At 29.5% G+C, this 13,871-nt stretch overlaps 1 protein-coding gene across 1 annotated transcript; it reads right to left on the bottom strand.

Annotated features, from left to right (window-relative positions):
* Positions 1 to 9,156: 9,156 nt before the first annotated feature.
* LOC100852561 ((3S,6E)-nerolidol synthase 1) lies at positions 9,157 to 11,718 on the bottom strand. The gene is given in 7 exon segments (XM_059740207.1): positions 9,157 to 9,568; positions 9,752 to 10,000; positions 10,080 to 10,218; positions 10,344 to 10,562; positions 10,662 to 11,077; positions 11,140 to 11,373; positions 11,460 to 11,718. Coding segments are annotated over 7 exon segments (1,770 nt in total). The 5' UTR covers positions 11,658 to 11,718; the 3' UTR covers positions 9,157 to 9,253.
* Positions 11,719 to 13,871: the final 2,153 nt, after the last annotated feature.

The following is a 13,871-nucleotide window of genomic DNA, read 5'->3' as shown; positions in this document are numbered from 1 at the left end:
ATCGAGTGGATGATGTTAATACATTTGATATGTTGAATATTAATGAGGTATAAAAAGTGATCTTCAAGATTATTACTTTTATTATAAAATATAGGTATAACAAAAATATGTTATAATTACAATATAAATACACTTACATTATAATACATTACAATAAAACCTAATTAGGAAAATTTTGAATTTTTTTATAAAAATGATAATTTTGTATGATCATATCGCATTTCACAACAAACTTATATTATATATAATTTTTGAAACCAAATGAAATACTAATTTGAATTCACGAGAATCATAGTTTTATATATATATATACAAAAATTATTAAATAATTTCAATGCACTAAATGGATGTTGTTAATATATTAATTCGATGTGTTAATAACAATAGGGTATGAATAAACATTTTTAAAATTATTACTTTTGTAATGAAATATAGGTATGACATAAATGCATTATACTTATAATGCAAATACATTATCATTACAATATATTATAATATAATATAATTTATTTTTGTTTAATTTTTTCACGTGCTATATTACCCAATAAATAATTGTGAGTTATTCAATTTAATAGTTGTGTGTTAGTCAATTGAGTATTTATATATTATTCAATTGATGAGAGCTCGTAAAAAATAATTATTCACTCTATTATGGTAACAAAGTTTTTAATTGCATGTTTCATATATAAAACGATATAATAACCTTAGGATATGGTTTTTATTTATGAGATATTGAAAATTATTTTTTTTAGAATGTTCTTTAAAAAATCTCAATTTTTTTTGAAAAAAAATAATAATAACAAATTTTTAAACAGTCACTTGATTGTTTAAAAGTGAATAGTAATTTTTTCGGGCCTGAGAAATGTACTATTGATTACCTATACTTATCATCATGTATGGGCCCCACATCATTGATAGTCTCAAATTTATTTATAAATAATATAGAAAACATATTAAAGATAAAAATTGTCCTCTAAAAATCCTTGAGATGAGTGAGCCTTTCTAGTAATTATTTCATCCAGCCTATCCTATTGGGTAATTTTCCCTTATTCAAAACACTCTTAATAGAGTAGAGGAAAGCCAAAAAAGAAAGTATAATTGGTTTAAGTTCACCCATCTTGTTAGAGAGATTGCCCAAGAGTTAGTGCGTTTGAAGATATAGTTCATCCAAGTTTGATATAAGTGGTTTTCATATCTAAAATCACCACTCCATCGTCGGAAGTAAGCCCTCAAAAGTTATGCCTTCCCTAACCCATATTTGTTGAAGATGTGGTAAGTTTAAAAGGAAGCACATGAATGAAGCATTAATGTGATTTTTCTATGGAAGAATATAAATAAGATATGGAAATTCCTTAATTGATCGACCCATAGCAACTCCAAGATTCCATTATTTTGAATCATTTTCCATAATAATTTCAGAATCATTTTCCATAATATGTGCTGGATTTCTTGACTAGACTTGTACCAGGAAAATTTTGTGGTTGTTGTGATGTGCTAAGTGGCAACTAATTCCTCTATACCTCTACTAAAGCTCCAAATTTGTGGCCGTTGTGATGTGATATTGTAGACCCTCATTTTTTTGCTCTAGTTTTTTTTTATTATCATTTTTGGAGCACTTTGACGGCAGCATGTTTTAGAGTAGGGGACGACTTCTACGGTTTTCGAAGGAGCCAAGCTGCATGGACGTGTGGCTAGGGGACATCACCACCTTGTCAAGGTAGTGGTTGAAGATGGTGATATTTGCTGAACCAAGAGTAGGGGAGTGGGTGAAGACTTACGGGAGAAGAAAAATCGAGTGGGGTGAAGATTTTTTGGAAGAAAAAATCTAGAGAGTGGGTCCTTAGATGAGCTGGGAGGAGTGAGGGTTTGCTGATTTTTTTGGGGAAGCAAGAGGGGGGTGAGCTAGCTGTAGGGAAGATAGGGAGCAGAGCTGGAGAAAGAAAGAAAAGTTGGAGAGAGGTTGTCTTGAAGCTTTTCCAAGTATGGTTGCCATGAATCTTATTTCTTTTCATTAATATTGTGTTCCGTCTCATTTTTTGGGTATTTTTTCGGTTTTTATTTGTTGTTTGGATGTGATTATAAGAGATTATATGTTGTTTTACTGATCTTGGATTGATTGCAAACTTCACACTGGTTTGTTCTATTGCTTTCGGTTTAAATCTGATGTTGAATTTGAATATGGACTTACACTTGATGCTCGATACTTGGAAGTTTTTTTAGAGGGGTAGAAGACTTTTTTTTTTAGTGTTTCTGAAGTTTTAGTAGGAGAAAGTTGAGTTTTTGATCATTTTGAAGGGGCGAATTTTTCTGGGTTTGTGAGGTTTTAGTGAGAGAAAGTCTAGTTTTGATGTTTTTAGAGAGAGATTTCGTGGGCCTGTGAAGATGCAAGTGTAGGATGGTTTTTTTTTTTTTTTTTGTGTTTGGAGAGAAGCTTTGTGGGTTTGTGCAGAGTCTTAGTGAGAGAAAAATGTGAGAATCAAGTGAAGTTTTAGTGAGAGAAAGTTATCATTTTTTTTCCAAGGATCAGAAACTAAAAATCATTGAAGAGAAGAAGAAAGAATTGTTGATTAAAGATATAAACATCAAGAATGAACGGAGGCAACTTGCGCCTTTTGATTTGAAGGCTTATATTGATGACGAGCCTTTGATGCCGCGCCGACCACTAAAGCTTAGTTCATTCCGATTTCGGAATCTGATGAAAATGAGGACATGAAGACTGGTGCTACCCATTTTTCTTAAGAATCAGAATGTGAGCTAGTGATCTGCAACATTTGTTTAGGTGTTTTGCAATTCATTTATTTTTATCACGAAAGGAAATGGTATAATGGAAAAAGATTCTGCTAATGAGTTGATTGTGTCATTTTCTAACCTATTAAAGAAAGAAAACAATGAGTTTGATAACCTCCACTCATTTTACCACCAAACCAATTCTTTATTTATTTATTTATTTTTCTCTTTCCCACTATTTCCTCCACTTTTCCAACCCACTTTCATGCACATGCAGCCCACATTTTCATTTTAATTCTTCATTTTTTTTTGTATCAAAGTTTAATTTTCTAAAACAAATTTCCATCCTCAAATAAATCTCCAAAATTTGAAATTTCTGAAATTCCATTCTCAAAAATAATTTTTCCAAGATTCCAATGTTCGAAATTTAATTTTCGAAAATTCTATTCCCAAATTTACTTTTAAAAATAATTTCTCAAAATTCCATTTTTCCAAGATTTCAATTTTTTTAAATTTAATTTTCCAAAATTCCATTTTCAAAATATTTTTTCCAAGATCCCAATTTTTTAAATTTAAATTTCCAAAATTCCACCCTCAAATTTACTTTTTAAAATAATTTATCAAAATTCCAATTTTCCAAGATTCTATTTTTTTTAAATTTTTTTTTTTTTTGAAATTTCTATTCTCAAATTTACTTTTTTAAAATAATTTTTCAAAACTTCCAAAATTCCAAACTTAATTTTTAAAATACCATTCTCAAACAATCTTCCAAAATTCCAATTTAAAAACTCCAATTTTTTTCGCAAATAATTTTCAAAACTCCATTTCTTAAATTTAATTTTCAATTCCAATTCTCAATTAATTTTCAAAACTCCAATTTCTTTCAAATTTAACTTTTAAAATCCCAATTTTTAAATTTAATTTTTAGAACTCCCATTTTCAAATATTTTTTTAAAAATTCAAAATTTTTTAAATGTAATTTTCAAGACTCCAATTTTCAAATAAATTTCAAAACTCTAGTTTTCTTTCAAATAATTTTAATTTCACTTCAGTTTTCAAATATTTTTTAATTCTACTACTTTTTATCCTTTATTAGGATTTTATCTCATTTTTAATAAATTTGCTATATTTTTTCAGGTAAGCACTTTCACAATTTTTCTTTGATTTTAAAATAATTTTCCATTTTCCTTGATTTTAATAAGCATGATGACAAATTTTATAATTCCAAAACAATTGAATTTGTGGGATTAATTCATGCAAAATCAAATGGGCTTTGGTGGGGGCCATACATATGAGTTTTTCTCTTCTAATTGTCGACTGTTATGCTTAATGAATATTGTTTGATTTTTGTCTTGCTCTTTGATATGCATGTGATAATTTTATACTTGAGCTAACCTTGTTTTCATGATAACACACTATTACTTGCTGCCAAGGTACGCTCTCACTCCCACTTTGCTTATTATCATACATGATTCGTTTTATTATTTTATCATTTCACCGGTATCCATTGATTTTTTTATCAATTGTTACACTTGCTTCACCTTATTTAGTAGAGACCTTATTATAGGGCTTAGAGGGGCGCTATGACTCACTACTGTACCTTCCCAATAGGTAATCTGACCCCCGGACCAACTTTGGTTTTTCACGGACCTGTTTTCTTTCAGGAGTCACGCCTAGGGTTTTTTTTCTTATTTTATTTTTTTCCTTTAAAAATAAAACAAAAATAAGTGGCGACTCCAAGTCTTTTCCAAAAAATCAAATTTTCACCAAATAAATAAAAAAAGCTAGTCACGCCATCGAGTGGGAATGCATTGAGCAAAATACGGGGTCCACAGATATCTATCTCCTCTACTAGGCCTCCAATTAGCTAGCATCCACTTATGCCCAATGCAAATTTCACATTATAAGTTAGGTGCAACATCCCAAGTCATAAGTGCTAAATTTCTTGACCTGATTTGTACAAAGAAAAAATGTATATATATTTTTTAGGTATGTGCCAAAAAGGTATTGATTAATACTCAAAATTGATGTTTTTTGGTATATAAAATAGGTTTTGAAATCATTTTTGAGTGCAAATCATTGTCTTTTTAGTTAAAATATTTGTTAAGTCTCCATTGATGACTAATATTTACATCTAGTGAAAAATACAGTAAAAGAAGATATCATGTACATAAATACGAGTGCATGACAACCTTAAGATCCAAGGTTGATGGAAACAAAGTAGAACAGTTCAATGTATGAGAAGAGATAAAGAAAGTAATAAAAAAGAAATTTTGATATATGAGAGTGGATCTAACACCATTTCCATACAAAGGAGTAGAGTAACTCCAAATACACTGAGTTTGGGGTGTTATATATCAAAATAAAATTTGATATTGGGCAATACATCAATTTAATACTAGAAACTCTTTGTGATACCATTGTAAAATGGAGCCTCTTAGTCTTATCTATTAAAATGCAATTCGATATCTTTCAATACTGTTTTGATACAATAGTAAAGTAGAGTCTCTTGGTCCTATATCAAAATATATTTCGATACCATAGTGGAGATGTCAAAATCACCCATTGTAGCTACCCAAAAATCCAATGAGCTTAGGAGATTATTGAAATGGATTTTGATATCATTTTGATATTTGATACCATGTCGATACAATGGAAGTATAGAAATTACCTAGTAGAAGCGAGATATAGAAAGTTAAAAAGATTATCAGAATAAATTTCAATACCATTTGAATATAACTATAAAATGGAAGTTCTCAACCTCATATATTGAAATGCGATTCGATACATTGTGATATCATTTTGATACCATATTAGAAGCACATCATAATTAAGGTTTAGGTATTTGTTGAAATCCATTTCGACACCACTGAGGAGATATTGAAATATTTGATGCCTATTGCAAACTTCTAGAACTTCACTCTAAGCCCTAGGCGTTTTTTTTTTTCATTGAAATCATTAATAAAGAGTAAGAAGTAATTGTTTTTATTGAAAGAATTTAGATAAATCGATCAACACGTGTCATATGAATTTTGAAAGTTTCTTTAATATTGTAGTTGCTTCTTTTGGAGAACTTTTCCAAAAATACCTTCCAAAAATTAATATAGGTGATCGTAATTTCCTATCTTGGTACATAGTTTATAGTTCAAGTCACTTATTATTTTTTTCCTTATAAAAAACCCCAAAAATGTTGATAATGGCCTATTTATTCATGTTTTCTTAAAATTGTTTTAAAAATTATTTTTAAGTTAAAAAAATAAAATTTTCTATTTTCTAAAACCAATGGTGTTTGGCAAGTGGTTTTCAAAAATACTTGGACCAATCGGCTCTAATAGACACTTACAATATTTCTCAAAAGATGTCTTACTCTTACACTCCCTATACTTGAGAAACCTTAAGTAATATCTTACACTTAGATTTTTTTTTTCCCTCAAATAATAGCCCATATTTGAGCTTATCTCACAAGATTTACAAGAAATATGTTTCTCAATAAATATTCCTACTTCACAAATTTTTACTAAAAAATATAAGGAAACTAGGATTAAGAGGTGCACTAAGAATTGAATATAAGTTTTAACTTAAATACATAGAAGATGATGGTTGGAGATGGGTTAGGTGAAAAAAAGAAAAGGAAAAAAAAAAGAAGAGGAAATAGGAAGTACCAGAAAAAGGAAGGAATAGGAAAAAAAAAATGGGGAAGGGGAGGTGGTCTGGTCACTGGTGGTGCACTTGAGTGGGAGAAAATGAGGAGAATTAAAAAAAAATGGTAAAATGAAGTAAGAAAAAAAGGAAAAGAAAAATAAAGAAAAAGAAACAAAAAATAAATAGATAAATAAATAAAATAAATGCTAGGTTTCAAAGCGTGTGAATGGACCAAAAAATTTATGTAAAAAAATATTTTGGACAAGTTCTAAGGTCTACAATAATTATATGAAAATGAAAAACAACGAAACCATTTTATAAACCAATTTTAATTCATAAATTTTATTGGCAAATGAGATTTTTTTTTAGTTCTAAATTATTTTTAAATTAATCGTCTCATTAAAAAATCTAACACTTGAAGTTTTGCATGACTTTTTAATCTATTTGTTCATTGAGCTGAAATCCTGGATATTTTGTCGGTAAGACCAGCCATCGCTCCTCCTTCGCGGAAAAAAAAAGGGAGAATTATCCAAAAGGGTGGGTTAGAAAAACTAATGACTATGAAGGCTCACTCTTTTAGAGGACAATTTTACCTTTTAATATGTTTTTTATATTATTTATAAATAAATTGAGATTGTCAATGATGTGGGATCCATACATGATGATAAGTACAAGTTAATAAATGATGTGGAACCTATACATGATGATAAGTACATGTTGATAGGCAATCAATGGTACATTTTTCAACTTGAAAAAATTGTTATCACTTTTGAACAATTAACTATTTAAAAATTTGTTATTTTTTTTTCAAATTGAGATTTTTTAAAGAACCTTATAAAAAAAAATTTTAATATCTCATAAATAAAAACCATATCCTAAAATTATTATATCGTTTTATATATAAAACATACAATTAAAAACTTTGTTATCATAATATAATAAATAATTATTTTTTTACGAGCACTCATCAATTGAATAATATATAAATATTCAATTGATTAACACACACCTATTAAATGGAATAACTCACAATTATTCATTGGGTAATATAGCACATGAAAAAATTAAATAAAAATAAATTAAATTATTTTATAATATATTGTAATGATAGTGTATTTATATTGTAAGTATAATGCATTTATGTTGTACCTATATTTCATTATAAAAGTAATAATTTTAAAAATGTTTATTCATACCCTATTGGTATTAACACATCGTATTAATATATTAACAACATTTATTTAGTGTTTTGAAATTATTTAATAATTTTTGTATATATATATATAAACTACGTGAATTCAAATTAGTATTTCATTTGATTTCAGAAATTATTTATGATATAGGTATGTTGTGAAATATTGTATGATCATACAAAATTACCATTTTTATAAAAAAATTCATAAATTTCTTAATTAGGTTTTATTGTAATGTAAGTGTATTTATATTGTAATTATAATATATTTTTGTTGTACTTGTATTGTATAATAAAAGTAATAATCTTAAGGATCACCTTTTATACCTTATTAATATTCAACATATCAAATATATTAACATCATCTACTCGATGCATTGAGAAAAAAAAATTATATGAAAATTAAAAAAAAAAAAAACACTATGCAAAGGAAAAAAAATCATATAAATTTTTTTAAATTATTTTATTATAAAAATAAAAATGATTAAACATTTTCTATCATTTTCTTATTATTTTTAGATAATCTGAATGAAAAATTAAAAATTTTATCTTCCTTAAATTTAATACAAAAACATAATTTATCAATTTAAAATTATAATATATATATGTATATATATGAAAAAATCATCATTTTTATTATATAATTATAAAACTTATTTTTTTCTTCATAAAATTGAAAATTAGAATAAAAATAAAAAAGGTAAAAAAACAATAAATGATATTTTGAAAATAATTTTTAAAAGTATTTTTGTTTTAAATAGTAAATTTAAGTAACAAATTATATATAATTGTAAGAGTTAAATCCAAAATTTTGATTTAAAATTTAAATATCAATAATTACAATAAATGTGGGACCCATGTACCATAAATGTATTGACAAATCAAGTGAAGTGTTTTAAATGCTTTGAATTTTAAAAGTTTTAATTAAAGGGCAGTTTTGGTATATTAAGCTTACTAAAGTCCTCCCCAATAATTATTAAAATATACCACCCTTTCTAGTAATTGTTTTGCCCAACCTACCTTTTTGGGTAATTCTCCAAAAAAAAAAAAGTACATGATATACAATGTGGATTTGAGTCAGCTTTTAAAAAGATTTGATAGTTTTAATATCATATCAGAGTTTTGTTTGGTGGGAGGTCTTAGGTGCAAGCAACATTGTAATCCTATTCTTGCTCTTGAAAAATCCTACATTCCTTAATGACTAGTAGAACTTTTCTCCCACTCAAGATCAACTCCTTAACCCCAATTGGTTCTGATTGCTTAGCACTATATGAACATGTCATGCAATAAGGGATGACTCAAACTTGGGCTAGAAAGGGCCACGTCGAAGTACTTCAAAATCACATGTTTTCGTGATTTTGGGGAGCATTTCAAGTTTTTATCACATGGCTGCAATTATGATTTCGTGACGGAAAAGAAAACGTTGAATAGCACGTGTACATCCAAGTGGACCAGATGCATGCCGTAGTTTGGAATCATTTTGCAGAAGGAATACAAACCAAAGGATTTTCTTGTCTAAAGAACTTGCTTAGGCAGTGGAAACGGAAATGACTTGCAGGTAAATTTATTCATTAAGATTGCACTGAGGCCATGAGTATCTCCAATGGGATGCAAAAGAGGATGCTGTTCTTGTAGGAAGAGTGTAAATTTCACTACATCAAAGCGTATCTCCAATAGGCTGAGGCAAAAATTTCACTCATTTATTTTTTGAGTGTTTCTGTATGGTAGATTCTCAAGGAGCAAGGACTTCATATGCTCCTCAAGGCCAGGAAGGCACTGTTGGTCATCATAACTATACATCAAAGGGACCATTCTTGCAATATTGAGGGAGCCTTTTGTAAAAGAAGTTGAAATTGGATTTGGAGAGAGGCATTCCTTGTTGAGGCGCTTCCACATATCTGAAATCATATGGGCTACGATTTATCTTGCATTTTCAACTGAAGAGCCTCGGTGTTCCTTCAAGTAGCACTCTACATAGGACCCATCATGCCCGTCTTGATTCTCATCCTGTCAATTTATTCAACTTAGGGTGGTTCTCTGAAACCAAACATTATGACATACCACTTCAAAACATCAATTAGGCCAACACTACATTTAACTTTTAAGGCCACCTCAAAATAACTTTTTATAAACCAAACATGAAAAATTGTAGACGGATTAATTAACAACCTGCATGTGGTTGGCATTTACCTTGCCGCTTCCGAGGTCATCCCAAAGACGAAGAATTGTTGCTGTAGAAGATATAATGCCTGGAAAGTCATCCACAAGATCTACATTTTCCTTGGTTATGCCATGACCCAATAGAAAAAACAAGTGAACTAGCACCACATGTACCCCTGAACTAACGGCCCCATTCTTCAAGTACTCCTCAGCCTTTGGCACATGCCCAGAAGCAAACCATTTTGCCTCTACTAGAAATGCGTTGCATAAACTCGCCCACTGCAGCAATGGGGGATCTGTTAAGCGTGCTACATTTGTAATCCCACTGAAACCCATACAAAAATGTTTTGAATATTACCGCCTTCCGTAGAGAGCCTACTGGGTTCCACTTATGCTCCTTGTGGACCTTGGTACTGATCTCATTCGTGATGTCATCAAGAGTCTTGAAACACATCTTCATGTACTCTGGAAGCTCTTTGAAAGCAGACAAATCCCATCTATATACAATAATTAATGACACAAATTAGTGGAACTATGTGTATATATATACACACACATATATATACACACACACACACGCCCATTAGCGAATCAATGAATTAATTCCATAGTCCATTTCTACCTATTAACAGCTTCTGTGAACAGAGTGAGTTCATCAAGGGTTCCACCAACATCAAAAATGTCATCTATTATGTAGATTAGAGAGATAGGTTTTGTGAGCTCAATCCTTTGCTCTGACAACCTTGGATCTGGGATGATTGCCATTGGCCACATGTACCATTTCAGTGGTTGATCTCTTGCAAACTTCAACTCCTCGGTCAAACCTAGGTCCTTCCACCATCTAATAATTAATATGGCAAATATTAGTTAGAGATCAAAGTGTCTTAAGAATATATAACAAGAAAGTAAATATAATCACAATGCAATTTTTCAAACAGACTTGGAAATTTGAAGCATCTCCTTTTGATGCACGGATTTAACCGTATTGAAATCTATTTTTGCTAATTCTTGAAATGCATTTATCCATCCATTTGTGCCCTGGAAATCAGTAAGGAAGTTTTTGGTCATGAACCGTGCCAAGCTCTTGTGGTGGGGATGCTCCAATGTATTCTTAACAACTGCAGCTTGATGACGATCAAGATGTTGCAAACATGCATTAAGGAGTAGACTGCTGAAATTTCCGGCTTCCTCAAGTATATCTTCTCCTATACTTAGCTGAGAAGCTTCATACAAACCCATCAATCCTCTGATGTCTTCGCGTAGGTTTTGTTTAAACTTCCCCTCCTTGTTCTTGAAGTTATTCAACACATCTATCCATGAACATTAACCAGTAAATTCACTTTCAGAAACAAACGACTCTTGATAAATGTCGGTAAGATTAATTAAAAAAGAAAAAAGAAATAAAAAGAAAAAGAAACCACCTGCGGGCAGAGTGTAACCTCATAAAGATCCTCATCACAATCACCATGAATGCTAGATTTCATATACTGCTTCTGCAGAACTGCTTCAATCTCCTCTTCGAAGTGATGATCAATGCCTAGGCGTTGTATGGCATCAATCATCATCATGCTTTCCATTGCATCTTCTCCTAGTTTGCTGAATACATGCTTAACTTCCTTTAACTTTTGTGCATGTTCATTGTAGAACTCATCCTGTAAAGTTAGGAAATTAGAAAGTTAGAAAATGCATGGCATAATAAGAACTATAAAATAATGGAAAGCAGTAAGGCAATCTTAACAGTAAAACTGCCAAGTTCAGGTGAATGGTTATCTTTCTTTAAGGAGATAGAAACCAAGGTGTGATCGTGGGCAATACTCCATTTGTGCGTATTAGGCATAGGCACAATTCTGGTGAAGTTAGTCTTGCCTATTTCTCTGAATTCGTTTGGGCCAACTGCAGGAATGGACCAAGCATAAAAGCCACAAGAACAGGCCATTAGGAGTAATAATAAATTATTAAATTAAAGAGAAGAGGGCTCGCAACCAGACTGAGGATGAATCAAGTAGTGAGGCTTGTAGTTTTGCTATAACAATGGACTGAATTTATAGACAAGGAGCCTTGGAGTCTTGCTTGTTGCTTTTTACACCATGGGAAGCTTTTCTCATGACAAATAGAAATTTTTTATATTAAGAATGCATTTTACAGTATTTTTAAAGAGCTTTGAAAGAGAAATAGCAAAATTTAAAAATCAATTTTAAAAAAGAATTATAAAATCACTTTAATGCTTGCCAAGGAGATATTTAATTGGTGGTTCTTCCAAAAGAAAAATACTTCAAAAGAAAACCCTTTTATTAAAAATATTTTAAATAAAAATATTGTCAAATGCACACCAAGATAATAGTCATTGTCAAATTTTAGAAGCACTTAATGATGCCAAGTTATCATTCAATAAAATATATACAAATTATCAAATTAAAAAAAATCAAAATATCAAATAAATTTAAATATTATAAAAAAGAATTAGGAAAACATCCAAAGTACGTAACTTTTAAGAAAATAATAGGAATAAATTACTTCAAATATAATTTTAGAAACGTTTTAGCAAAGATAATCCTAAATTTTTTTCAAAGAATTCAACAATTTTTCTAATAAATTTTAATACATATTTTCAAATAATTAAATATAAATTAATTGAAAATTATTTTTTAGTAAAAATTTATCCATATTATCATTAAAATTTTAAATAAAATATAAGTGATTAATCAAACTTTGATTATTGTTAAGATTTCTTATTGATGCATGTTGTCTCTTATAATTTAAACTAAATACAATTTTTCTTAAAATGTTAAAAGTTTTCAAAATTAAAACCAGAAAAATCCAACATTAATTAATAAAAAAATTAATATAATAATTGCATGGAAAAATAAAAATAAAAACAAAAAATAAGTTATATATACTAAATGGATTTTGAGAAAGCTTTTTTTTTTTTTTAAATTAATTATACAACGACCTTTTTTTGAAATTCTAGCCAAAAAATAAGTTATATATACTAAATGGATTTTGTGAAAGCTTTAATTTTAATTTTAATTTTTTAAAAATTAATTATCCAACGACCTTTTTTTTTTTTTTTTTTTTTTAATTTTAGCAATCATTGACACGGTGACTATGGGTAGCCCTACTTTCATGTACTCAACTACTTTAAATCATCTTCCGAGTAGGTGAGATGTCATTTTCTCTTTACGTATCTGCCATTATTAAAAAGACTCTGAATAAAGGGAAAAAAAAAAGTACTATTGGTTTAAGTTCACCCATCTTGAGGTTAGAGAGATTGCCCGAGAGCTAGTGCTTTTGAAGATATAGTTCATCCAAGTTTAATATAAGTGGTTTTCATATCTAAAATCACCACTCCATCGTCGAAGTTTGATGGAGACTCTTGAAGCCCTCAAAAGTTGTTCTTCCTGAACTCATATATGTTGAAGATGTGGTAAGCTTAAAAGGAAGCACATGAATGAAGCATTAATGTGATTTTTCTATGGAAGAATATAAATAAGATATGGGAATTCCTTAATTGATCGACCCATAGCAACTCCAAGATTCCATTATTTTGAATCATTTTCCATAATATGCGCTGGATTTCTTGACCTGACTTGTACCAAGAAAAATTTGTGGCTGTTGTGATGTGGTAAGTGGCAACTAATTCCTCTACGCCTCTCCTCTACTAGGCCTCCAATTAGCTTGCATCCACTTATGCCCGATGCAAATTTCACATTTTACATGCAAGTTAGGTGCAACATCCCAAGTCATAAGTGGTAGATTTCTTGACTTGATTTATACAAAGAAAAAAGGTATATATTTTTTTGGGTATGTGCCGAGAAGGGATTGATTAATACTCAAAATTGATGTTTTTTCGTATAAAAAATTGGTTTTGAAATAATTTTTGAGTGCAAATCATTGTCTTTTTAGTTAAAATATTTGTTAAGTCCCCATTAATGACTAATATTTACATCTAGTGAAAAATAAGGTAAAAGAAGATATCATGTACATAAATATGAGTGTATGACAACCTTAAGATCCAAGGATGAAAGAAACAAGGTGGAGAAGTTCGATGTATGAGAAAAGATAAAGAAAGTAAGAAAAAAGGAATTTTGATACATAAGAGTGGATCTAATATCATTTCCATACAAAGTATAGAGTAACTCCAAATACAGTG

Source organism: Vitis vinifera, chromosome 10 (genome assembly GCF_030704535.1).
Source record: "Vitis vinifera cultivar Pinot Noir 40024 chromosome 10, ASM3070453v1".
NCBI classification, from domain to species: domain Eukaryota; kingdom Viridiplantae; phylum Streptophyta; class Magnoliopsida; order Vitales; family Vitaceae; genus Vitis; species Vitis vinifera.
This window is presented reverse-complemented; position numbering and strand designations above follow the sequence as displayed.